The sequence below is a fragment of the Thalassophryne amazonica genome, chromosome 10 (genome assembly GCF_902500255.1).
Source record: "Thalassophryne amazonica chromosome 10, fThaAma1.1, whole genome shotgun sequence".
Taxonomy (NCBI): domain Eukaryota; kingdom Metazoa; phylum Chordata; class Actinopteri; order Batrachoidiformes; family Batrachoididae; genus Thalassophryne; species Thalassophryne amazonica.
The window spans coordinates 117,622,716-117,650,482 of record NC_047112.1 but is presented as its reverse complement, the minus strand read 5'-3'; the positions used below and the strand labels follow the sequence as shown (position 1 = coordinate 117,650,482).

The window sequence follows — 27,767 nt, the reverse complement described above, 5'->3', positions numbered from 1 at the left end:
ATGGGAGGCAGAGCCTTCAGCTTTCAGGCTCCTCTCCTGTGGAACCAGCTCCCAATTCAGATCAGGGAGACAGATACCCTCTCTACTTTTAAGATTAGGCTTAAAACTTTCCTTTTCGCTAAGGCTTATAGTTAGGGCTGGATCGGGTGACCCTGGACCATCCCTTGGTTATGTTGCTTTAGACGTAGACTGTGGGGGGGTTCCCATGATGCACTGTTTCTTTCTCTTTTTGCTCCGTATGCATCACTCTGCATTTAATCATTAGTGATCGATCTCTTTTTCCTGGTTCTTTCCCTCAGCCCCAACCAGTCTCAGCAGAAGACTGCCCCTCCCTGAGCCTGGTTCTGCTGGAGGTTTCTTCCTGTTAAAAGGGAGTTTTTCCTTCCCACTGTGGCCAAGTGCTTGCTCATAGGGGGTCGTTTTGACCGTTGGGGTTTTTCATAATTATTGTATGGCCTTGCCTTGCAATGTGGAGCGCCTTGGGGCAACTGTTTGTTGTGATTTGGCGCTATATAAGAAAAAAGTTGATTGATTGATTGATTGATTAATGAGGGACCACTGTAACACTTTATTGATTATATACTACAAAACAATTGATACGACGGCCGCTTTGGACGCTCTATTGGCACGCGTCGTGATTGGTGAAGTTCTTTTTCAATGCCGTCTTCCCAGCTTCCATGTCGTAAAATGAGGGTGTGTCTGAAGCGGAGTCTGAATATTTATGGGCGTGTTTATTATAATTACGATCGTTTCCACCCGCCGCATTTATCAAGATCACGTCAGGCGTACGCCAGAAATGGGCAGGTGCGCACTGCTTGATACGTGTCACGTGAGTTTGGTGTATTTCAAGTTTACGCCGTGAATTTACGCCACAAGTGCGCAACATCGATACATGAGGCCCATTGTCTTGTTGAAACACCCATTTCAAGGGCATATCCTCTTCAGCATAAGGCAACATGACTTCTTCAAGTATTTTGACATATCCAAACTGATCCATGATACCTGGTATGTGATATATAGGCCCAACACCATAGTAGGAGAAACATGCCCATATCATGATGCTTGCACCACCATGCTTCACTGTCTTCACTGTGAGCTGTGGCTTGAATTCAGAGTTTGGGGGTCGTCTCACAAACTGTCTGCGGCCCTTGGACCCAAAAAGAACAATTTTACTCTCTCATCAGTCCACAAAATATTCCTCCATTTCTCTTTAGGCCAGTTGATGTGTTCTTTGGCAGATTGTAGCCTCTTCTGCACATGTCTTTTATTTAACAGAGAGACTTTGTGGGGGATTCATGCAAATAAATTACACTCAACAAAAATATAAATGCAACACTTTTGGTTTTGCTCCCATTTTGTATGAGATGAACTCAAAGATCTAAAACTTTTCCCACATACACAATATCACCATTTCCCTCAAATATTGTTCACAAACCAGTCTAAATCTGTGATAGTGAGCACTTCTCCTTTGCTGAGATAATCCATCCCACCTCACAGGTGTGCCATACCAACATGCTGATTAGACACCATGATTAGTGCACAGGTGTGCCTTAGACTGCCCACAATAAAAGGCCACTCTGAAAGGTGCAGTTTTGTTTTATTGGGGGGGGGGGGGATACCAGTCAGTATCTGGTGTGACCACCATTTGCCTCATGCAGTGCAACACATCTCCTTCGCATAGAGTTGATCAGGTTGTCAAATGTGGCCTGTGGAATGTTGGTCCACTCCTCTTCAATGGCTGTGCAAAGTTGCTGGATATTGGCAGGAACTGGTACACGCTGTCGTATACGCCGGTCCAGAGCATCCCAAACATGCTCAATGGGTGACATGTCTGGTGAGTATGCCGACCATGCAAGAACTGGGACATTTTCAGCTTCCAAGAACTGTGTACAGATCCTTGCAACATGGGGCCGTGCATTATCCTGCTGCAACATGAGGTGATGTTCTTGGATGTATGGCACAACAATGGGCCTCAGGATCTCGTCACGGTATCTGTGCATTCAAAATGCCATCAATAAAATGCACCTGTGTTCTTCGTCCATAACAGACGCCTGCCCATACCATAACCCCACCGCCACCATGGGCCACTCGATCGACAACATTGACATCAGAAAACCGCTCACCCACACGACGCCACACCCGCTGTCTGCCATCTGCCCTGAACAGTGTGAACCGGGATTCATCCATGAAGAGAACACCTCTCCAACGTGCCAAACGCCAGTGAATGTGAGCATTTGCCCACTCAAGTCGGTTACGACGACGAACTGGAGTCAGGTCGAGACCCCGATGAGGACGACGAGCATGCAGATGAGCTTCCCTGAGACGGTTTCTGACAGTTTGTGCAGAAATTCTTTGGTTATGCAAACCGATTGTTTCAGCAGCTGTCCGAGTGGCTGGTCTCAGACGATCTTGGAGGTGAACATGCTGGATGTGGAGGTCCTGGGCTGGTGTGGTTACACGTGGTCTGCGGTTGTGAGGCTGGTTGGATGTACTGCCAAATTCTCTGAAACGCCTTTGGAGACGGCTTATGGTAGAGAAATGAACATTCAGTACACGAGCAACAGCTCTGGTTGACATTCCCGCTGTCAGCATGCCAATTGCACGCTCCCTCAAATCTTGCGACATCTGTGGCATTGTGCTGTGTGATAAAACTGCACCTTTCAGAGTGGCCTTTTATTGTGGGCAGTCTAAGGCACACCTGTGCACTAATCATGGTGTCTAATCAGCATCTTGATATGGCACACCTGTGAGGTGGGATGGATTATCTCAGCAAAGGAGAAGTGCTCACTATCACAGATTTAGACTGGTTTGTGAACAATATTTGAGGGAAATGGTGATATTGTGTATGTGGAAAAAGTTTTAGATCTTTGAGTTCATCTCATACAAAATGGGAGCAAAACCAAAAGTGTTGCGTTTATATTTTTGTTGAGTGTAGCTTCACACAGGCGTCTTCTAACTGTCACAGCACTTACAGGTAACTCCAGACTGTCTTTGATCATCCTGGAGCTGATCAATGGGTGAGCCTTTGCCATTCTGGTTATTCTTCTATCCATTTTGATGGTTGTTTTCCGTTTTCTTTCACGCGTCTCTGGTTTATTTTGTCCATTTTAAAGCATTGGAAATCATTGTAGATGAACAACCTATAATTTTTTGCACCTGCGTATAGGTTTTCCCCTCTCCAATCAACTTTTTAATCAAACTACGCTGTTCTTCTGAACAATGTCTTGAACGTCCCATTTTCCTCAGGCTTTCAAAGAGAAAAGCATGTTCAACAGGTGCTGGCTTCATCCTTAAATAGGGGACACCTGATTCACACCTGTTTGTTCCACAAAATTGAAGAACTCACTGACCGAATGCCACACTACTATTATTGTGAACACTACTGTGTGTATATATATATATATATATATATATATATATATATATATATATATATACATACATACAAGGTCTATTAGAAAAGTATCCGACCTTATTATTTTTTTCAATAACTATATGGATTTGAATCACGTGTGATTACATCAGACAAGCTTGAACCCTCGTGCGCATGCGTGACTTTTTTCACGCCTGTCGGTTGCGTCATTCGCCTGTGGGCAGGCTTTGAGTGAGCACTGGTCCACCCCTCCCGTCGGAATTCCTTTGTCTGACTTCTTCCTGAGAGACTGGCGCTTTGCTTGATCAAAATTTTTTCAGAAACTGTAAGGCACATCCAAGTGGACACCATTCGAGAAATTCAGACGGTTTTCGGTGAAAATTTTAACGGCTGATGAGCAATTAGGGAGTGGTACTATCGCTTTAAGGACAGCCCACGGCGCCGGACGGCGCGCCGCGCCCTGAGCCGCCGTCGTCAGCCTGTTTTGAGATTCGAGATTTGAGTTTTGGATTTGCACGTCAGCACGCAGCCGCTCATCGCACGGCGCCACAGCAAAACACCTCCGTTGGAAGTCTCACAGGACAAGTTTGAACATGCCCAGCTGTTAAACAATTTCTCGGATACTCACTCGACTGAAAGCCATCGAAAACCGCCTGAATCTTACGAATGGTTATCAACACGGAGGTGTTTTGCTGTGGCGCCGTGCGATGAGCGGCTGCCTGCCGACGCGCGTGAATCCGTCCGCACGTCTTTCATTACAAAATCTCCTTTAACAGTGGAATGTCCGGATAAACTGCTGATCCCGACCTCTTCTGAAACTTCTCTGTTCTCTCACGACGTCCTGGGTCAACAGAGGCTTAAATTTGGAAGTTTTCAGCTCGAAACAGGCTGATGACGGCGGCTCGGGCGCGGCGCGCTGTCCGGCGCCGTGGGCTGTCCTTAAAGCGACAGTAACACTCCTTAATCTCTCATCAGCCGTTAAAATTTTCACCGAAAACCGTCTGAATTTCTTGAATGGTGTCCACTTGGATGTGCCTCACAGTTTCTGAAAAAACTTTGATCAAGCAAAGCGCCAGTCTCTCAGGAAGAAGTCAGACAAAGGAATTCTGACGGGAGGGGTGGACCAGTGCTCACTCAAAGCCTGCCCACAGGCGAATGACGCAACCGACAGGCGTGAAAAAACTCATGCATGCGCACGAGGGTTCAAGCTTGTCTGATGTAACTGCACGTGATTCAAATCCATATAGTTTTTGACAATAGACCTCGTATATACATACATATTCTATTTCTACCTCATTTGTTATGTCTTGTACTGTTACAAGTATTATTATTATTGCTTATCTTTGCACACGCTGTTTGATGAACATTTTTTTCTACTTGCACCCATCTTGTGTTTTTAAGAGCTGACGTAACATGTGAATTTCTCCTTTGTCAGATTAATAAAGTTTATCTTATCTTCTCATGAAATTTCTGTTCCTGACAGCCAATGATTTATCAAGGAAAATCATGACAATTATCATGGTTGCCCAAACCTTTGCATACAACTATATTTAAGTGAAGAGGATGGACCAGCTGTCTGCCTCAGTGGTTGCCATCCAGGACCAAAGGCAGTTCTGTGGTGTAGTGGATGTGTCAATGAGTGGAAGCAGCACACGGTTCCTGACTTGATATTTCAACAAATTAAGTCATTTTGGGCTTCATTCAACATTTCCATGAGGCCCGATCAGAAGTACACATGAAATCAGAGCTGATGTGGATGAACTCACCTCGTTCCCCAGCCTTTAATGCCAATGGTCTGGATGAGGGCCAAGACACACTGAAGGAAGAAGATGAAGAAAAAGGCCATGAAGTTGAACGAGCTGTCGGCCCTGTATATAAAATAGAAAAAAGAACACAGACATATAGAGCAGAAGAACAAAGTAAACTTAAGGAAGCTGAAAGCATTTTCTTGTTTAAAACTACAGGTGACTCGAAATGCAGTATGAACACAGACTGATGTGGCAGGAAACAATGGCACAATGAGAACAGAGAGGAAGATGGTCTGGAAGAAGGAGGAGTGAATGACAATATTATGACTCTGTTAAGCTTCCTTCAAGATTGCATTAACAGAAACAGAAACAATTTAGTTATTCATTTTTAAGAATTTTAGGCTCTGGATCCAGGCTTGTGCCACACACCAAACGCCTCTCATGAAAGAGCAGACAAACCATTTTCAATGTACATTCATTTTCAACTTGGTAAATGTTCAATATACAATAACATTTTCATGTAATGTGTGACATACCTGGTCATCGGCACACTCAAAATCCTCATTTACATACTGCTGCCTACGTCACCTTACCACCTGCTGTCAATTATTTTTAGTGATTCACCGGCAAAATGTTCATCATCTCAGTGAACAAACATTAACAAAGGACATGAAATTTAGCACTCGTTATACAGGATCTTAGTAAATCAGGTTCTTTGACCGTTTGTTGTCCTACAAATGTATCAGCATCGACAAACATCTCTGCCCTGCAAGATCATGACTTTGGGAATTTTTCTCAGGCATCTCACAGTCTCAAAAGCCATGGACCCAGAAACATAAATGTCACTGCTGAGATAACTGAATGTCTCTAGAAGTTCACCACATACAGATCCACTTCTGATGGCTGAGTCCAGGGAGATACTGAATGAATCTTTGTCTTGATCCAGGAAAACTGCAATGATAAACACTCTGTTTCCTCACTCAGCTTGTTAAGTGCTGCTATCAGGGTATTTGTTGAATCAGCAAAGATCACAGATTTGGCTGCAAGGTCAAGGTCAGTAAACCTTTCATCGCCAATTAAAGCACTTAGGTCACTGGTTTCCACAACCCAACACCTTCAAGCACCTTCCCCAGGACAGAGAGCAGTACAACACCCCTGTAGTTGTTGCAATCCAGGTGATCACCCTTTCTAGAGTGGGACAGTAAGTCCTTCCTTCCAGTTCCTGGGGGATTACAGTCTCTCAGATTGAAACAAACATTGTTTGCAATACTCTCTGGGGCACCCTGAGAACCGCAGAACCCCCATGAGGTTGCTGGACATCATAGCCAGCGGATAAACAGATTTTTTAAAAAGAATTTTTCAGAGAGAAAACTAGTGTTGAATGTTCTGGGCTGTACACTGTTCAGTGCTTGCATGGACTGGCTGGAAACCAGCAACTTATGTGCCTTCCTGGCAAGGAAAGTTTTACTGCCCTTGACTTCAAGAACAATATTCTGATCTTTGTGGACTCAATGGATACTCCATGGCTTAAAGTAATAAATTTTCATCCGACTGAATTTTTACTGGCAACAATCAATGCCAGCAATTCCCTAAAATGTGGCATAGTGGGGGCACACATTCTTTTTTTTTCTTCCTAAACACATTATACAGCATACAAATCTATTCTAAATAGCCTCCAAGGAGAGACAGACAAAGCATAAAAAGAAGGTAAATCCTGAACATAAAGGTACATAAAAGGGTGATGGGAGCAGCGTATGATCTTGATTCTGAGGGGTCTGTGGGATCTCCCCCAGAAATTTTTTAAAAGAGCAAGTCAAATCTGGTACATTTTAGTGAATTTTAATGGGTATGAAGCCCTCTGAAACAAAGAAAACTCACTTCAAACTGTCAAGTAAAAATTCTTTGTCCTCTATAGTATTCTGATCTGTTCTAATCCAGTAAATGCACCAAATGGGCCCAAAGCAACTGACAATGTTGTTCTGCTGTGCACAAAGTAACACTGTCACCTGTTTTGAAAAAACATGCACACTGAGAAACTCAAAACTGGCTTATTCACATTTAATCGGTAAAATGCTCTCACTCATAAAACAAACTAGGGCTGCAACTAACGATTATTTTTTCAATTGTTTTTTGTTTTTTACTTACATCTGAGTTCTGCCATTATTTCTTTAAGTGAGTTATTATTAAAAGGCCTTTATCATGCAACATTAACGTTAGAATTTGTAATAAAGTTATGATGTTATATTCTGGTCAAAAACATACCTGGAGTAATGTTTGTTTTTATTTTGCACATACATACATCACCGACACACCACAAAGAGATTTCCATCAGGTTTAACCTGATTATGAGCATTTTTAGATGCCTACAGCAACTATCTCAACCACTGACAACATATTACAGCAAGAGTTCATAAAAGTATTTTAAAGGCCTGTCTAAAGTGTAATATGTGATCTTTAATAATATATTTTCATGAAAGAAGACACAATTTTACTGCATTTTATTTTTTTCTTGTGTAAAAACACAGCTTAGATGTGGTTTGACCAAAACAAATTGTCATTAAACTTAAATAAAACAGGGATGAAGTGGAGGTTTAAGAGTCACTAGGTGTTCACAGGAAACAGTTATTTATTTCTATATTTATTTATGTTCATTGTTAGTTGGTTTTTATTTTCTGTTGTGTTTTTAATCAGGTTCTTTTTGTCTGTTTCTCTAAAATTGTATTGTAGCAATATTAGTTATTATTACTATTATTGTTGTTGTTGCTATTATTATTATTAATATATAAAAATAAATTAAAAAAAATCACAATCTGTAATACATCTGATTCTTTTTTCTTTTATGACAACAAACGCTGGACCATTAATGATACAGAAAACAAATGCACACACAACGTGCTGAGATGCAAACAGCTTAATGCTAACTTTAACATTGAAAATGCCATAGACATGCTAACGCGTTAGCATCAGTCACGTTTTTAAGTTATAAAATAGACCTATCAACTGTTTCAGAAGACCACAACAGGTCGGTTTAACATAAAAGTAAGTATTACTCACAGACATATGCTCTTTAAGGTTTTAGCGGGGGGAAATTAAGATAAAGCAAAATAAAACAACGAACCATCGAAGCACTGCTTCATTGGTTCAAAGCAAAGCCACACCCTGCTCTACTTGGGGAGTGTCTGCCAAAGTTCCCATGAAGACAGAGAGGAGAAGCACCATGACTCATGGCAAGCAGTAAACAGAGCGGAGAGGAAGGAAAATTCACACAGTCCCTTCCTCCGCAGTGCGGCACCATCCACGCTGACACTGCTGCTGCTTTGATTAGCGCAGAATGGGATGTTGCTTTGACAGTGAGAGGATCATATTTCAGCCCCAAAACACGCATGACACCACATGCGTGCATATGTGTGGTTAAATTTTCCAAATGACAGAAATCCTTCATGGTGAGGGAGAACTTTAACCTATGGAATAGAGACACAGGAACAAACAGGACAACATTTTAGACAAAGTCAGGATGCCAGGAAGAGAATGGTTTTAATTAACCAGAGTTATGACAGGTCAAACTTTCAAAACTGTCAAACTGACTACCCTGGTAATTCTCGTGTTAAAACATAGACATGTTGTCTTGGTGGTCAGCATTGTTTAGAAAGTAATTACCTTTTTCATAATGAAGTTTATGTCTACATACAGAAAAGATTCCACATGGTTATAAGCTTCTTTCCTGCTTAATTTATACTGAGATCCTGATTTTATTTCTTAAATGACCTCAAAGCACAGTTGAACCTTTGGGAAATGGTGTCTCTGAACAACAAATAGTCATAGATTGAGTTCTTTGTGGGACAAACTACAATGGGGGATTTTGAAGTTGTGCCGCCATCTTGAAACCGAGACTTCCAGTTACTGAGCCTCTCGCTCGCGTGTTTTGCGTCATTAGAAACAACAGCTTGTTACGACGCCTCGCGGAGCGGCCGGCCGACCAGATGTCACGTCCCCTCGCGGAGCAGCGGACGAGTCAAAGCAGGACGCCAGTTAAACGTTGTCTCCAGAAGTCAACTTAAGCTCAGATTTCTTGTTTCTTTTTGGCTTCGGTCTTTGTTAGTGCTGCGTGACCTGGCTTTACATTTGTTGCTACTGAAGTTCATCGACCAAAATACCAACATTCTGGGCGCAATGAACATGTTTTCACTATTATTTGGTTTCTTTGTGCGACTGACATCGTTATTCAAGCATTCAAAAGGCAAGTCTGACCACCACACAACTCCAAACAGCGATGAGAAAGTTTTTTGACAGTTCTTGTTGTTGAACGAAACCGCGTCTCACTAACCGGACAGAGTTGTGATGTCATCATGCATGCGTGTTGGCACTGCTCTATCGTAACTTGAAATTCCCTATTATGCTGTCCTCTGTCCCTTTCAGTTGGATCTTTTTTCTTCCCCGTGTCTTCTGACTCTCTCAGTGCATTTACTCCCACTTTCTGATCTTGTAGTTACATTATGTTTGACTCTAGCAATTTTGGTTTCTTGACGTTCCTCCTCATGCTTTTCATAACCCAATTTGCTCTGTTCCCTCTTTTTTCCAGCTTTCATGTCTCCACTCCTCTAACCCTAACCCTAACCCTCTAACCCTAACCCTAACCCTTTCATCCACTCATTTGAAATAGATACCCTGAAAAGAATCACAATAACTCATAAAAATAAACATTAATAAATATTTTACAAAACTACTTTTAGACCACTCTTAAAGTGCAGTGTTACAAAAGTTTAAGATTATTTAAGGTACTTAAACTAAGTACATATTTTATTTCAAGCATAACATATTATACACCAAAATAAAGCTTATGTAATAAGCAATTTGTCTCACATCCTTGCATGAACCCTATAATGCTTTGTAAAGCAAAGAGGAATTAAAGTAAACTGAAACACTACATAAAGTTTGGTTAAAAAATGTACAATGTTACATACAGTAGTGTTCACAATAATAGCAGTTCTATGTGACTAAAAAGATTAATCCAGGTTTTGAGTATATTTCTTATTGTTACATGGGAAACAAGGTACCAGTAGATTCTCACAAATCCAACAAGACCAAGCATTCATGATATGCACACTAGTAAGGCTATGAAATTGGGCTATTAGTAAAAAAAAAAGTAGAAAAGGGGGTGTTTACAATAATAGTAGCATCTGCTGTTGACGCTACAAACTCAAAACTATTATGTTCAAGCTGCTTTTTTAGCAATCCTGTGAATCACTAAACTAGTATTTAGTTGTATAACCACAGTTTTTCATGAGGCATTATGTTATGTGGGCCGCTGAAGAGGAGGTACTGCTGGCCCACCACCACCAGAGGGCGCCCTGCTTGGAGTGCGGGCTCCAAGCACGAGAGGGCGCCAGACCCAGAAGAAGTGACAGCTGTCATTCATCCTCTGCACCAGCTGTCACTTGTTCATCATCATCATCACCACCATAAAGGCCGGACTGCAACTCCACCTCCTCGCCGAGAAATCGCAACTACTGAAGAGGTAATTTCTCTGCTGACACATACGTTGTGTAATAATCTGAACTTCTGTTGCAGCTGTTTTCCTGGTGGTTTTCCTTGTCTGTGGGATTGGCGTTTGGTGCGACAGCGACGGCTTCGCCTCTCACTCCAAACCAGATAAGTGGTTAACCAGGAGCTGCACGAGTGTGTGGGAGGTGGAGGTGCTCCCTCCTAACTGTGTACAGACTGTGGATTACACTCATTCATCTTGTCTCTGCTTTCTGCCAGCAGTACCAGGGTCGACAGCCGAAGACAGAGGCCACCTGGGGATTCGGGACTTGGCGGCTCCGGTGTTCTTCAGACCGTTGGTGGTGGAAGCCGTGTGGGATGCGGCTTCTCTCTCGTCGGGGGTCTTCTATCTTCGAGCCTGCCCACACGTCACCTGGTGTTAATTGACTGTGCAAATTTCTGTAAATTTAGTTGTGTATTATCACAACATTAAATTGTTACTTTTTGGCTTACTCATTGTCCCTTCATTTGCGCCCCCTGTTGTGGGTCCGTGCTACGACACCTTCCCAACAGGATTTCTCGGCCATCGTCATGGATTCCGAGGGGCGTCAACCCGAGCTTGAACGGCCAATGGAAGAGCCAGGAGCGCAGGCGTCAGCGGGAGGCGTGTTGAGTGAGCTGTAGCAAATCTTGACCGCCTTCACAGCTCGGCTGGATTTAGTGGCCGAGCAGAATGTTCTCCTTAACCGGAGGGTGGAGGCTCTCACCGCCAGGGTGGAAGCGCGCGATCAGGGCGCTGCTGCAGCCACTCCTCTGGCTGGTCCTGGGCCTGTAACAGACGTTCCACTGGTCGTTCAACGACCCCCCCCACCGTCCCCTGAAGCATACATAAGCCCTCCGGAACCGTACGGAGGCTGTGTTGAGACGTGCGCAGATTTCCTCATGCAGTGTTCCCTCGTCTTTTCACAGCGTCCTGTCATGTACGAGTCAGACGCCAGCCGGGTGGCTTATGTTATTAGTCTGCTTCGAGGAGAGGCACGCGCCTGGGCTACGGCGCTTTGGGAGCAGAATTCACGGCTCCTAACGTCTTATGCTGAGTTTATACGGGAGTTCAAACAAGTTTTTGACCATCCCAACAGAGGCGAGACCGCTTTGAGCGTGCTGCTGTCAATGAGACAGGGGCACCGCAGCGCAGCCGAGTATGCAGTCGACTTCCGCATCGCGGCAGCGAGGTCCGGCTGGAATAACGTTGCGCTCCGCGCCGCCTTCGTAAATGGACTGTCTCTGGTCCTGAAGGAGCACCTGCTGGCTAAGGAGGAACCGCGGGATTTTGACGGGCTTGTCGATTTGGTTATACGCTTAGACAACCGTTTGAATGAGCATCGTCGGGAGCAGGCCAGGGGGCGTGACCGGGCACGAGCCGTCCCTCCCCCTTCCGGTTCCAAAAGGGTGACGTCGTCCCCACGCTTCACTGCCAGAGAGCTCCGTGTGGCTACAGCTCCCCCTGCTGAGGAGGCTATGGACACGAGCAGGGCCAAAATAAAAACAAACGTCAGACAAAGGAGGCTGGCCCGCGGGGAATGTTTTGTCTGTGGCTCTTGTGAGCATATGCAGAAGGACTGCCCCAAAACGGTCAAACTACAACGCCCGTCCTTAGAAACTGGGCTAAGGGTGGGCCATAACACGCACGCGGGGAAACCCCGCAAATCTGCACGAATCCCAGTAACGATCCTTTGTGGGGATTTAACCCTTCACGCCCCAGCACTGGTAGACACGGGGTCGGAAGGGAATCTGCTGGATAGCGGATGGGCAAAGGAAGTAGGGCTCCCCCTGGTGGCTCTGCAGGCACCATTGCAGGTGCGAGCACTAGATGGCACCCTGCTTCCATTAATTACACATCAGACACAGCCAGTGACCTTGGTTGTGTCTGGAAATCACAGGGAGGAGATCATGTTCCATGTAACACCTTCCACCGGGAGTGTTTAGGATCCTCGGTTCCTCCCGGCACGACGGCTAATGAGGAGGTTAAAGTCCCCCCCAATCTATTGGCGGTGCCAAAGGAGTACCACGATCTTGCTGACGTTTTCAGCAAAGATCTGGCGCTCACACTTCCCCCGCACCGACCGTACGATTGTGCCATCGATTTGGTCCCGGGCGCTGAGTACCCGTCCAGTAGGTTGTACAACCTCTCACGTCCGGAACGCGAATCAATGGAGACCTACATCCGGGACTCTTTAGCTGCCGGGCTGATCCGGAACTCCACCTCCCCGATGGGTGCTGGTTTCTTCTTTGTGGGCAAAAAGGACGGCGGACTCTGTCCATGCATTGATTACAGAGGGCTGAACGAGATCACGGTTCGCAACCGATACCCGTTACCTCTGTTGGATTCAGTGTTCACGCCCCTGCATGGAGCCCAAATTTTCACTAAATTGGATCTTAGAAACGCGTACCACCTGGTTCGGATCCGGAAGGGAGACGAATGGAAGACGGCATTTAACACCCCATTAGGTCACTTTGAGTACCTGGTCATGCCGTTCGGCCTCACCAACGCCCCCGCGACGTTCCAAGCCTTGGTTAACGACGTCTTGCGGGACTTCCTGCACCGATTCGTCTTCGTATATCTGGACGATATTCTCATCTTTTCTCCGGATCCTGAGACCCATGTCCAGCATGTACGTCAGGTCCTACAGCGGTTGTTGGAGAACCGGCTGTTTGTGAAGGGCGAGAAGTGCGAGTTCCACCGCACTTCTTTGTCCTTCCTGGGGTTCATCATCTCCTCCAACTCCGTCGCCCCTGATCCGGCCAAGGTTGCGGCGGTGAGAGATTGGCCCCAACCAACAAGCCACAGGAAATTGCAGCAGTTCCTCGGCTTTGCAAATTTCTACAGGAGGTTCATTAAAGGTTACAGTCAGGTAGTTAGCCCCCTGACTGCCCTGACCTCCACCAAGGTCCCCTTCGCCTGGTCGGATCGGTGCGAAGCCGCGTTCCAGGAGTTGAAACGCCGGTTCTCGACTGCACTAGTTCTGGTGCAGCCTGATCCTGATCGCCAGTACATAGTGGAAGTGGACGCCTCTGACTCAGGGATAGGAGCCGTGCTGTCCCAGAGCGTGGAGGCTGATAAGGTTCTCCATCCTTGTGCCTATTTTTCCCGCAGGTTGACCCCAGCTGAACGGAACTATGACGTCGGCAATCGGGAGCTCCTCGCGGTGAAGGAGGCTCTTGAAGAGTGGAGACACCTGCTGGAGGGGGCATCGTTGCCCTTCACGGTTTTCACGGACCATCATGTCTGACGTAAAAACATATGAATGAAATCCATATAGTTTTTGAAAAAATAAAAAGGACCTATACTTTATTGACAGACCTCGTAGGTTTAAGATGAAATGAAGAGCCTGTTTGGTTTTTACAAAAAGTACAACGTTACATAGGTTTAAGATGAAATGAAGAGCCTGTTTGGTTTAAAAAAAAAGTACAACGTTACATAGGTTTAAGATGAAATGAAGAGCCTGTTGTTTGGTTTTTAAAAAAAGTACAACGTTACATGTTTAAGATGAAATGAAGAGCCTGTGTGGTTAAAAAAAAGTACAATGTTACATAGGTTTAAGATTAAATGAAGAGCCTGAGGAAAAAAAAAAGTACGTTACATAGGTTTAAGATGAAATGAAGAGCCTGTTTGGTTTTTAAAAAAAGTACAATGTTACATAGGTTTAAGATGAAATGAAGAGCCTGTGTGGTTAAAAAAAAAAGTACAACGTTACATAGGTTTAAGATGAAATGAAGAGCCTGTGTGGTACAAAAAAAAGTACAATGTTTCATAGGTTTAAGATGAAATGAAGAGCCTGTGTGGTACAAAAAAAAGTACATTGTTACATAGGTTTAAGATGAAATGAAGAGCCTGTGTGGTTAAAAAAAAAAGTACAACGTTACATAGGTTTAAGATGAAATGAAGAGCCTGTGTGGTACAAAAAAAAAGTACAATGTTTCATACAACCACTGGCAAAAATGATGGAATCACCGGCCTCTGAGGATGTTCATTCAGTTGTTTAATTTTGTAGAAAAAAAAGCAGATCACAGACATGACACAAAACTAAAGTCATTTCAAATGGCAACTTTCTGGCTTTAAGAAACACTATAAGAAATCAGAAAAAAAAATCGTGGCAGTCAGTAACAGTTACTTTTTTAGACCAAGCAGATGAAAAAAATATGGAATCACTCAATTCTGAGGAAAAAATTATGGAATCATGAAAAACAAAAGAACGCTCCAACACATCACTAGTATTTTGTTGCACCACCTCTGGCTTTTATAACAGCTTGCAGTCTCTGAGGCATGGACTTAATGAGTGACAAACAGTACTCTTCATCAATCTGGCTCCGACTTTCTCTGATTGCTGTTGCCAGATCAGCTTTGCAGGTTGGAGCCTTGTCATGGACCATTTTCTTCAACTTCCACCAAAGATTTTCAATTGGATTAAGATCCGGACTATTTGCAGGCCATGACATTGACCCTATGTGTCTTTTTGCAAGGAATGTTTTCACAGTTTTTGCTCTATGGCAAGATGCATTATCATCTTGAAAAATGATTTCATCATCCCCAAACATCCTTTCAATTGATGGGATAAGAAAAGTGTCCAAAATATCAACGTAAACTTGTGCATTTATTGATGATGTAATGACAGCCATCTCCCCAGTGCCTTTACCTGACATGCAGCCCCATATCATCAATGACTGTGGAAATTTACATGTTCTCTTCAGGCAGTCATCTTTATAAATCTCATTGGAACGGCACCAAACAAAAGTTCCAGCATCATCACCTTGCCCAATTCAGATTCGAGATTCATCACTGAATATGGCTTTCATCCAGTCATCCACAGTCCACGATTGCTTTTCCTTAGCCCATTGTAACCTTGTTTTTTTCTGTTTAGGTGTTAATGATGGCTTTCGTTTAGCTTTTCTGTATGTAAATCCCATTTTCTTTAGGCGGTTTCTTACAGTTCGGTCACAGATGTTGACTCCAGTTTCCTCCCATTCGTTCCTCATTTGTTTTGTTGTGCATTTTTGATTTTTGAGACATATTGCTTTAAGTTTTCTGTCTTGACGCTTTGATGTCTTCCTTGGTCTACCAGTATGTTTGCCTTTAACAACCTTCCCATGTTTGTATTTGGTCCAGAGTTTAGACAAAGCTGACTGTGAACAACCAACATCTTTTGCAACATTGCGTGATGATTTACCCTCTTTTAAGAGTTTGATAATCCTCTCCTTTGTTTCAATTGACATCTCTTGTGTTGGAGCCATGATTCACGTCAGTCCACTTGGTGCAACAGCTCTCCAAGGTGTGATCACTCCTTTTTAGATGCAGACTAACAAGCAGATCTGATTTGATGCAGGTGTTAGTTTTGGGGATGAAAATTTACAGGGTGATTCCATAATTTATTCCTCAGAATTGAGTGAGTCCATATTTTTTCCTCTGCTTGGTCTAAAAAAGTAACCGTTACTGACTGCCACAATTATTTTTCCTGATTTCTCATAGTGTTTCTTAAAGCCAGAAAGTTGCCATTTGAAATGACTTTAGTTTTGTGTCATGTCTGTGATCTGCTTTTTTCCCTACAAAATTAAACTGAATGAACATCCTCCGAGGCCGGTGATTCCATCATTTTTGCCAGGGGTTGTAGGTTTAAGATGAAATGAAGAGCCTGCTGCTTTACATCATGAATACAATTAAATAATGACAACAAAGCGTAGCGTCGGGCCGCTTCACACACAGACTGGTGCCAAAATATTTAAAGAAATACAGACAAATGTGAGCAAAAGTTGGCAAATGGTCTTACTTTGTCCATTTGGGTGTGCTGATTCCAAATCTGCCATGTGCCAAGCGGTATCTGTCCTCTGGTGACCTTGAGAGGTCACTGAACGTTGTACTTGTCGACCTGACTAAAAATCCACTTTGAGCCTGAATTATCAATCTGAGCTCATTCAAAATCCACAAAATGCTTTATACAATTGTCAAATTTTCTAGATTTGAATATTTCACATTCTAATCACCAACTTTCCAGGATGTGCTTGACCTCTGGTGACCTTGAGATGTCATCAACCTTTCAGATTGCAGAGCACCAGTAACACTCTGTGACACATTTACTGGAAACCACCAGCTCATGATGCCCTGTGTCTGCACACACACACACACACACACACACACACACACACACACACACACACACACACACACACACACACACACACACACACACACACACACACACACACACACACACACACACACACACAGCACCAGTAACACTCTGTGACACATTTACTGGAAACCACCAGCTCATGATGCCCTGTGTCTGCACACACACACACACACACACACACACACACACACACACACACACACACACACACACACACACACACACACACACACACAGCACCAGTAACACTCTGTGACACATTTACTGGAAACCACCAGCTCATGATGCCCTGTGTCTGCACACACACACACACACACACACACACACACACACACACACACACACACACACACACACACACACACACACACACACACACACACACACACACACACACACACACACAGCACCAGTAACACTGTGTGACACATTTACTGGAAACCACCAGCTCATGATGCCCTGTGTCTGCACACACACACACACACACACACACACACACACACACACACACACACACACACACACACACACACACACACACACACACACACACACACACACACACACACACACACAGCACCAGTAACACTCTGTGACACATTTACTGGAAACCACCAGCTCATGATGCCCTGTGTCTGCACACACACACACACACACACACACACACACACACACACACACACACACACACACACACACACACACACACACACACACAGCACCAGTAACACTCTGTGACACATTTACTGGAAACCACCAGCTCATGATGCCCTGTGTCTGCACACACACACACACACACACACACACACACACACACACACACACACACACACACACACACACAGCACCAGTAACACTCTGTGACACATTTACTGGAAACCACCAGCTCATGATGCCCTGTGTCTGCACACACACACACACACACACACACACACACACACACACACACACACACACACACACACACACACAGCACCAGTAACACTCTGTGACACATTTACTGGAAACCACCAGCTCATGATGCCCTGTGTCTGCACACACACACACACACACACACACACACACACACACACACACACACACACACACACACACACACACACACACACACACACACACACACACACACACACACACACACAGCACCAGTAACACTCTGTGACACATTTACTGGAAACCACCAGCTCATGATGCCCTGTGTCTGCACACACACACACACACACACACACACACACACACACACACACACACACACACACACACACACACACACACACACACACACACACACAGCACCAGTAACACTCTGTGACACATTTACTGGAAACCACCAGCTCATGATGCCCTGTGTCTGCACACACACACACACACACACACACACACACACACACACACACACACACACACACACACACACACACAGCACCAGTAACACTCTGTGACACATTTACTGGAAACCACCAGCTCATGATGCCCTGTGTCTGCACACACACACACACACACACACACACACACACACACACACACACACACACACACACACACACACACACACACACACACACAGCACCAGTAACACTCTGTGACACATTTACTGGAAACCACCAGCTCATGATGCCCTGTGTCTGCACACACACACACACACACACACACACACACACACACACACACACACACACACACACACACACACAGCACCAGTAACACTCTGTGACACATTTACTGGAAACCACCAGCTCATGATGCCCTGTGTCTGCACACACACACACACACACACACACACACACACACACACACACACACACACACACACACACACACACACACACACACACACACACACACAGCACCAGTAACACTCTGTGACACATTTACTGGAAACCACCAGCTCATGATGCCCTGTGTCTGCACACACACACACACACACACACACACACACACACACACACACACACACACACACACACACACACACACACACACACACACACACACACAGCACCAGTAACACTCTGTGACACATTTACTGGAAACCACCAGCTCATGATGCCCTGTGTCTGCACACACACACACACACACACACACACACACACACACACACACACACACACACACACACACACACACACACACACACACACACACACACACACACACACACACACACACACACAGCACCAGTAACACTCTGTGACACATTTACTGGAAACCACCAGCTCATGATGCCCTGTGTCTGCACACACACACACACACACACACACACACACACACACACACACACACACACACACACACACAGCACCAGTAACACTCTGTGACACATTTACTGGAAACCACCAGCTCATGATGCCCTGTGTCTGCGCACACACACACACACACACACACACACACACACACACACACACACACACACACACACACACACACACACACACACACACACACACACACACACACACACACACACACACACACACAGCACCAGTAACACTCTGTGACACATTTACTGGAAACCACCAGCTCATGATGCCCTGTGTCTGCACACACACACACACACACACACACACACACACACACACACACACACACACACACACACACACACACACACACACACACACACACACAGCACCAGTAACACTCTGTGACACATTTACTGGAAACCACCAGCTCATGATGCCCTGTGTCTGCACACACACACACACACACACACACACACACACACACACACACACACACACACACACACACACACACACACACACACACAGCACCAGTAACACTCTGTGACACATTTACTGGAAACCACCAGCTCATGATGCCCTGTGTCTGCACACACACACACACACACACACACACACACACACACACACACACACACACACACACACACACACACACACACACACACACACACACACACACACACACACACACACAGCACCAGTAACACTCTGTGACACATTTACTGGAAACCACCAGCTCATGATGCCCTGTGTCTGCACACACACACAGAGCACATGACCAAGCATCTGTGTGAAACCAAGTAGACCACCAGCAGCCTGTGCTGCCTCCACTACAGACCAGGGGATGGAAAACAGAGTGGTGCACTGGTACTGACCTCAGTACCTTCTGTACCACAAAGACTTGTCAGTTTGGTTACATGCTGATGTACAACTCATTGAATATTTGGTAATTGTGCATGCAAGCAAAACAAGCTTCAAAGCACTGCCGCATGTAGTTTCTACACATCTGTACGTAGAAACAAGACAGAAGAAATGTAACGTAGTCATCTGCTACATGAGTTTCAGCTGGATGACCTCTCAAGGACACCACAGGTCAAATAGGGTTCCAAAATGATGAAATGATATTTAGATTGTGTTTAAAATATGTGATACTAAAATTGTGTGATATTTAAACAACATTTTGATCATAAAAATATTTTACTGTTGCAACCACATATTAAAGTTTAATGCAGCAATCTGAAAGGTCAATGACCTCTCAAGGTCACCATAGGTCAAGTACATCCTGGAATGTTGACCATTAGAATTCGAAATATTCAAATCTAGAAAATTGGACAATTTTGTAGGCATTTTGTGGATTTTGAATGAGCTCAGGTTGATAATTCACATTTAAACTGGGATTTCTAGTGGGGTCGACCGATACAAAGTTTGATGACCGCTCAAGGTCACCAGAGGACAGATACAGTTTGACAAATGGCAGATTTGGAATGAGTCCACCCAAACTGACAAAGTAAGACCATTTGCCAACTTTTTCTTACATTTGCCTGTAGGTGTCAACATTTCCAATTTTGGTACCAGTCTAACATAACACGATTGAAGCTGAGTGCCGCACGAAGGAGGAACCTCATGAAAAATCAGAGCTGTCTCATAGAGCTGTCGCCACAACCAATCACACACAGCACATGCACTCTACATTCACATGCTGCTCGCGCCTGTAACCCATTCCAACGGAGGACAAGATGACATCGCATTGTCAGCTGATTGTGTTTGCAGCATTCAGACGGCATGTTGTCAGACACGCGGGGCCGGCTGGACACGATGTGGACATGATAAGAGCACACTGCTTCATTCATGTCATTTCATGACTGTACGTCTATGACCATGGGTCATATACAGAGGAAGAGAAGGATCATACTTCTATTGTCCTCTTTATATGAGGGTTTAAATATTAGAAATTGCTGTGTTTTTCTTTTGGTGTGTGTGTGTGTTTTTCCCCCAACAACAGCGGTGTGATTTGGTGTCACAAATTCCAGGTGCTTGCACTGTGCTTGTGTGGGCACAGGAGCATGCATGAGACTGTTGCCACATATTGTTCACACCTGTCCGACCGTGTGTCCTACCCAACAGCAAGTGGAATGTTTCGCGCGTCCTCCTTTTATTTGTTTGCAGTTTTTCGGCCAGTTTCTGCTTCTTTCGCCCAACGTCATGTTATGTGTGAAAGGGCCGTTACATTAGTTCTCATAGGCAGAGAGAGTTGCATCATCTGTGTAACGATAAATGGATAGGTTGTGCTTGGCTATTATTACCCCTAAAGGCATTGTGTACAATGAAAATTGAATAGGGCCAAGAACAGAACCCTGTGGCACTCCACAAAAAAGAGGAGCACTTGATGAGGAGAGGTCACCAATCATAACAAAAAACTACTCTCAGCCAAACAGGACTTAATCCACTTAAGTACAGTGTTGAGAATGCCAATAAAATGACCTAAATAGAAAAGAAGTATTGTGAGGTCCAGAGTCAAAGGCTGCTGTGAAGTCCAACAGTATCAAAAGAGCAGGATTCTCTGCATCAACAGTCAAGGTGATGGGCACCAACGTCCATGAGTAATTCTTGATAAGTCTAAAGACAGTTCAAATGTTCTGAAGCTGGTTTAGTTTCTATAAGAGCTGCTTACCTGAAAGCTTTGTAGAGTGGCCTGAACCAGCAGGTGTAGGAGCAAGGGCAGAAGATGATGATCCAGAGCAGGGAGAAGCCAAAATTAGTGCCATCGCCACCTCCAATCCACCACCCAACACAAGAGATGATATTCGCACACAGAGTCACTGAATACACTATGGAGAGGACAGAAAGAGCAGAAATCCATCAGGACATCTATCCCGAGTGCAAGCACCACCACAGCATGTCAGACACTCACTCATCCAAAGACTGTAGGCCCTGCGAACCAGCTGCTGGTGTGGCGCAGGGATCTCCTCTTCAATATTCTGATAGAAGCACGGCTTAATCCTCACAAACTTAGGCAGGGGGGGGAAGTTATTCACCCGCTCTGAAACAGGAAGAAGTGTGTCACAACCAAAGCTCAACTTTGCCTTTGTATACACATGCACTTTTCTAAGAATGTACCAAATATTTGATTTTCTGGTGTCACTTCCAGTTGTCTGATTGGCTTGTTTAGTTATTCAACATCCATGATAACTTGACTGACAGCAGCAACTGTTAAGGACCCTTTACACTGCATGCATTCAGGGCATCAAACACATTGCTTTACAAACCATTATTTTCAAAGAGATGCTTTGCATTTTTTACGTGGCGTGCATTGCTGCTTGTCATCAAGCTGTCACGGTCAAAGTTCAACCCAATCCAACTTTCGCCGTTGTGCACTGTGATGTAGATTTGCATTGTCTAATAGAAACGAGGCATCAGGCCAAAACACGGAAGATGGAAATGAAATGTGTCATAGAACTGCTAATTTATAAACAGCAGTTTTCTGAAGAAAATCCTTGCAACTATTTTTGTACTTCAAAATTAATTTGATTACTGTAAAAAATAAACAAAAACATTTCTTACATTAGAACACTTGTAATTAAAAAAAAACAAAAAAGTTTAAAATATTCTTTATAAATCTTTATCTGTAAATTAAAACCTTACCTACTGTTTCAGATGAGATCTTGATTAACATTATAAGGAACCTTGGACATTTATTTTTAGACAAATAAAATAGCATGGAAATTAATGTGTACATTTTTAAGTCTGGTAGATCACTCATATCTGCATTTCAACCAGGAAAAGGGACACCATAAATAAATACAAATGTTTATTATAATTGGAACAGGAGATGATTTAACAACTTCAGTGCGATTGTTAATTAGGATTTCTCAATGTGACATAAACCTCATGATGATATTTTTTTAATTGAGTCATTTTATTTACATCCTTGCTTGTAATGTTGTGCTCAGGACAGAGTAATTTCTAAAATATGAATTTGACTAGTGACTGTGAATGTTTTAAAATTATGCACAACAGGGCGTGGCTTCTTCTACCTGTGCAAATCTATTTTGACTGAACTTTAACTTAATGGACATGTTTGATGATTCATTCATTTTATGTTAGCATATAAAAGGAAACAGCTTTTTAAATAATAAAATTGCTCTTTAAAGAGCCTGTTTTAAAAAACAATAAAATGTTAACACTTTTCTTTATAGCAGTTTTATTTTACTTTAATTTCAGAAATGGAACAGAAACAACCACAAATAAAAAAAAAAGTAGGGACTGAATGTAAAATGAAGATAAAATAAAAATGATTTTATATTCCCAGTTTCTCCACTCACACCCACAGAAGCCAAACATTCTTCCAAAGTTGTGTCTTGGTGGCTTCCCTCACTTGTCTCCTTCCTGCATGGACATTCAGTTTTTGAGAACTGCCTACCTGACACAGATTTACCATAAAGTACCACACTATTTCTATTTCTGAATAATTGATGTAAATAAAGTCTAAGAAATATTCAGTGAGTTGGAAATGTAATTCTTCCATTAACAATAAACTGCCCTGTCCCAAACTTTTTTTCTTGGAAAATGCTGCAGACCTCAAATGTCGGAATGGTTAGATATTAACAAAAAATAAATAAAAATAAAGCTGACCTCACAAAACATGAAACATGTTGGTTTCATACTGTCTGCAGTTACAGAAATAGAAGACAAAGTAAATGTCAGGATCATCACGTGTCCATCACCACCACATTTTGAAAAACTATAAGACCACAGGCCATGCATTATTTATGTTTTGTGTCTTTTACTGACTTTATTTTTTATTTGGATTAAGGCAATAAGTGCCATCCTGTATTACCACAGATGAACTGTTCCTGTTGCCACATCTGAAATAAAACTGCAAACTTTTACCACCAACACAGGAGAGTGACAGAATTAACTTTTTCATGATGTGATATGTCACAGCAAAGTAGATGTGATAAATATTTAATCTGAATCTCAGTCCCAGAAAATGTTGAAATGTAATGATTTTTCTATTTCAACTACAATTCTTATGTTGGAATATTAAAGTTAAAGTACTTACAAATAAAAGAAGTATGACAGGTTTTTATTAAGTGAAAAAGTCAGAGCAAAGAACAACCCCTGGCAAAAATGATGGAATCACCGGCCTCGGAGGATGTTCATTCAGTTGTTTAATTTTGTAGAAAAAAAGCAGATCACAGACATGACACAAAACTAAAGTCATTTCAAATGGCAACTTTCTGGCTTTAAGAAACACTATAAGAAATCAGGAAAAATAATTGTGGCAGTCAGTAACGGTTACTTTTTTAAACCAAGCAGAGGAAAAAAATATGGACTCACTCAATTCTGAGGAATAAATTATGGAATCACCCTGTAAATTTTCATCCCCAAAACTAACACCTGCATCAAATCAGATCTGCTCGTTAGTCTGCATCTAAAAAGGAGTGATCACACCTTGGAGAGCTGTTGCACCAAGTGGACTGACATGAATCATGGCTCCAACACGAGAGATATCAATTGAAACAAAGGAGAGGATTATCAAACTCTTAAAAGAGGGTAAATCATCACACAATGTTGCAAAAGATGTTGGTTGTTCACAGTCAGTTGTGTCTAAACTCTGGACCAAATACAAACAACATGGGAAGGTTGTTAAAGGCAAACATACTGGTAGACCAAGGAAGACATCAAAGCGTCAAGACAGAAAACTTAAAGCAATATGTCTCAAAAATCGAAAATGCACAACAAATGAGGAACGAATGGGAGGAAACTGGAGTCAACGTCTGTGACCGAACTGTAAGAAACCGCCTAAAGGAAATGGGATTTACATACAGAAAAGCTAAACGAAAGTCATCATTAACACCTAAACAGAAAAAAACAAGGTTACAATGGGCTAAGGAAAAGCAATCGTGGACTGTGGATGACTGGATGAAAGTCATATTCAGTGATGAATCTCGAATCTGCATTGGGCAAGGTGATGATGCTGGAACTTTTGTTTGGTGCCGTTCCAATGAGATTTATAAAGATGACTGCCTGAAGAGAACATGTAAATTTCCACAGTCATTGATGATATGGGGCTGCATGTCAGGTAAAGGCACTGGGGAGATGGCTGTCATTACATCAATAAATGCACAAGTTTACGTTGATATTTTGGACACTTTTCTTATCCCATCAATTGAAAGGATTTTGGGGATGATGAAATCATTTTTCAAGATGATAATGCATCTTGCCATAGAGCAAAAACTGTGAAAACATTCCTTGCAAAAAGACACATAGGGTCAATGTCATGGCCTGCAAATATTCCGGATCTTAATCCAATTGAAAATCTTTGGTGGAAGTTGAAGAAAATGGTCCATGACAAGGCTCCAACCTGCAAAGCTGATCTGGCAACAGCAATCAGAGAAAGTTGGAGCCAGACTGATGAAGAGTACTGTTTGTCACTCATTAAGTCCATGGCTCAGAGACTGCAAGCTGTTAGAAAAGCCAGAGGTGGTGCAACAAAATACTAGTGATGTGTTGGAGCGCTTTTGTTTTTCATGATTCCATAATTTTTTCCTCAGAATTGAGTGATTCCATATTTTTTTCCTCTGCTTGGTCTAAAAAAGTAACCGTTACTGACTGCCACAATTTTTTTTTCCTGATTTCTTATAGTGTTTCTTAAAGCCAGAAAGTTGCCATTTGAAATGACTTTAGTTTTGTGTCATGTCTGTGATCTGCTTTTTTTCTACAAAATTAAACAACTGAATGAACAGGCCGGTGATTCCATAATTTTTGCCAGGGGTTGTATATGTGATAAATATTTAATTTGAATCTCACTCACGGGTTGTCTGGACAACCAGCTTTTCCTATAGGACAAGTAAACTACCAGGGTTACTTGTTAACATAAAGCATCATAATACCCCCAAAATTCAAAATCGGAAATCAGAAATAAAGACAACTATGCAATGTAAAAAAAAAAAAAAAAAAAACTAACACTTGTTTCAGAACAAAGTGATCACAAAGATATTTATACACCAAATGAACAACCGATCAAGGTATATTTGGCATGATTTTGAAAGCTCTGTGTTCAAAATTACAGCAGTGTTATTTTTGTTACAAGATTCAATATTTTTTTTTTACACATCAATAATTTTAAGGGGGTGGGTTAATATACTGTTAGTGTACTCTTAACTATTTGGAGAATATTCATTTCCTGGTACACCATTAAATTTGTCATGTCCTGGAGAACAAAATGATATATAAAGTTGCATGTAGTTGCCAGGGTTGTTCCAAAAAAAAGGAAATATAAAATGGATTCTTACTTTAAACTTAAAAAAAAAAACAGTTTTGTCACCTTTTAAACGCTATTCCCAAAAAACACCTTGGAACATCTGCAAGCCTTAAAACTGGGAATCAAAATAAAACAAACATCATGCACAAAGGAAAGAACATTTCAAATACCTTGTCTAATAAGAATTATTACACATCAAATTTTTGTCACCGAAAATCATTTTTGCTTTTTTTTTTTTTTTTTTAGTATAAATGGCTATCAAAGTGACATAAATCTATAAGGTAAAAAAAAATAATAAAGCACCCATCAGAAAGTACACAATTCTTTACCAAAGAAACAATAAAACTTGTTTCATAAAATGCATATTTATATCTTCCAGAATTTCTGACATCGGAGGCAGTAAAACCTGACTCAAACCTTGAACCCTGTCTTAAGCAGGTCTGCACAACACTGCGCTACTGTACAACATCCAAAAACTGTGTGTGCATCCAGAGTGAATCAGCTGGAGAACAGGTGTAGCGTGTGTGTGGCTGCATGATTCACACAGCCCGCAGAGCCTGTGTGTGCTCAGAACAGGTGATCTAACTGGTGGACATGTGTCTCCTCAGAACAGGTAATCGAACCTCAACTCATAAATCCAGAAATCGAGAAGCAGAACAGAAACGGCAGGTCTTGGGAAAAAAAAAGAGCGGAGACACACCGCGTGCGTTCTCTCTCTCCCTCTAATGCTGGCAAGAAACAGGATGTTTATGCTAGTGAGTCTAAATGGCAATGTTTTCTACTTTTTGGGGGGGGGGGCACAAAATGGACTCTGAACTTTGCAATCTGTTTCATTCACACATGGAGTAAATATTACCTGTTCATTTTAGTCCGATGCACCATCACAATCTGACGGACACATATCCACATAAAGCTCCTGATTTTGGAAAACGACATCTGAAGATACTTTTAATTCCTGTCGTGGCTGATTATAGCATTTTAAAGCAACTCGCTCTGTGTTTTTTCTGCTCCAGGTGCGTTTCTCAGAGGATGCCAGTGTTGCGCTCTCATCACATCTGGTCAGACTGTGATGATTTAAACTTTTAAAGTGCCAGTCAACCGTGATCAGGTGTGATCAGGTCTGATCAAACCTGAATAAGTGCCGTGACTCTTTAAACTAAAGCGTCGTTGCTGTCGGTGTGATCATCAGACAACTTGATTGATCAGGTCCTGAAATGCTGTGATGACTTTTAAAGCGCCGTTGCTGTCGGTGTGGTCAGGTCTGATCACACCTGATTGCAGTCGACTGGTGCTTTAAAAGTTTAAATCATTACAGAGCTTCAATATTCAGGTCATCACAGACCTGATCAGAAAATAGCCAGAGCTTTAAAAGTTTAAAGAGTCACAGCACATCATTCACAACAGCATTTACCGCAGCCAGACTCACCAGCATTCTATATGCAATGAAAATGATCCACCAAGATAAAA

At 42.8% G+C, this 27,767-nt stretch overlaps 1 protein-coding gene and 1 long non-coding RNA gene across 3 annotated transcripts in view; one reads left to right on the top strand and one right to left on the bottom strand.

The window, feature by feature from the left end:
* The window catches only part of scamp4 (secretory carrier membrane protein 4), a 58,154-nt gene that overhangs the window by 17,535 nt on the left and 12,852 nt on the right, over positions 1-27,767 (bottom strand). For both annotated transcript variants that reach the window (XM_034180756.1, XM_034180755.1), the window contains 3 exons: positions 21,945-22,073; positions 21,705-21,861; positions 5,140-5,241 (listed from right to left, as the gene is read on the bottom strand). In XM_034180756.1, the coding sequence (XP_034036647.1) occupies positions 5,140-5,241; positions 21,705-21,861; positions 21,945-22,073 (388 nt within the window). The remainder of the gene's footprint in view (positions 1-5,139; positions 5,242-21,704; positions 21,862-21,944; positions 22,074-27,767) is intronic.
* Positions 5,725-26,585, top strand: LOC117519406. The gene is made up of 3 exons (XR_004563280.1): positions 5,725-5,736; positions 20,983-20,992; positions 26,211-26,585. It is a non-coding gene; the product is annotated as an uncharacterized LOC117519406 (long non-coding RNA).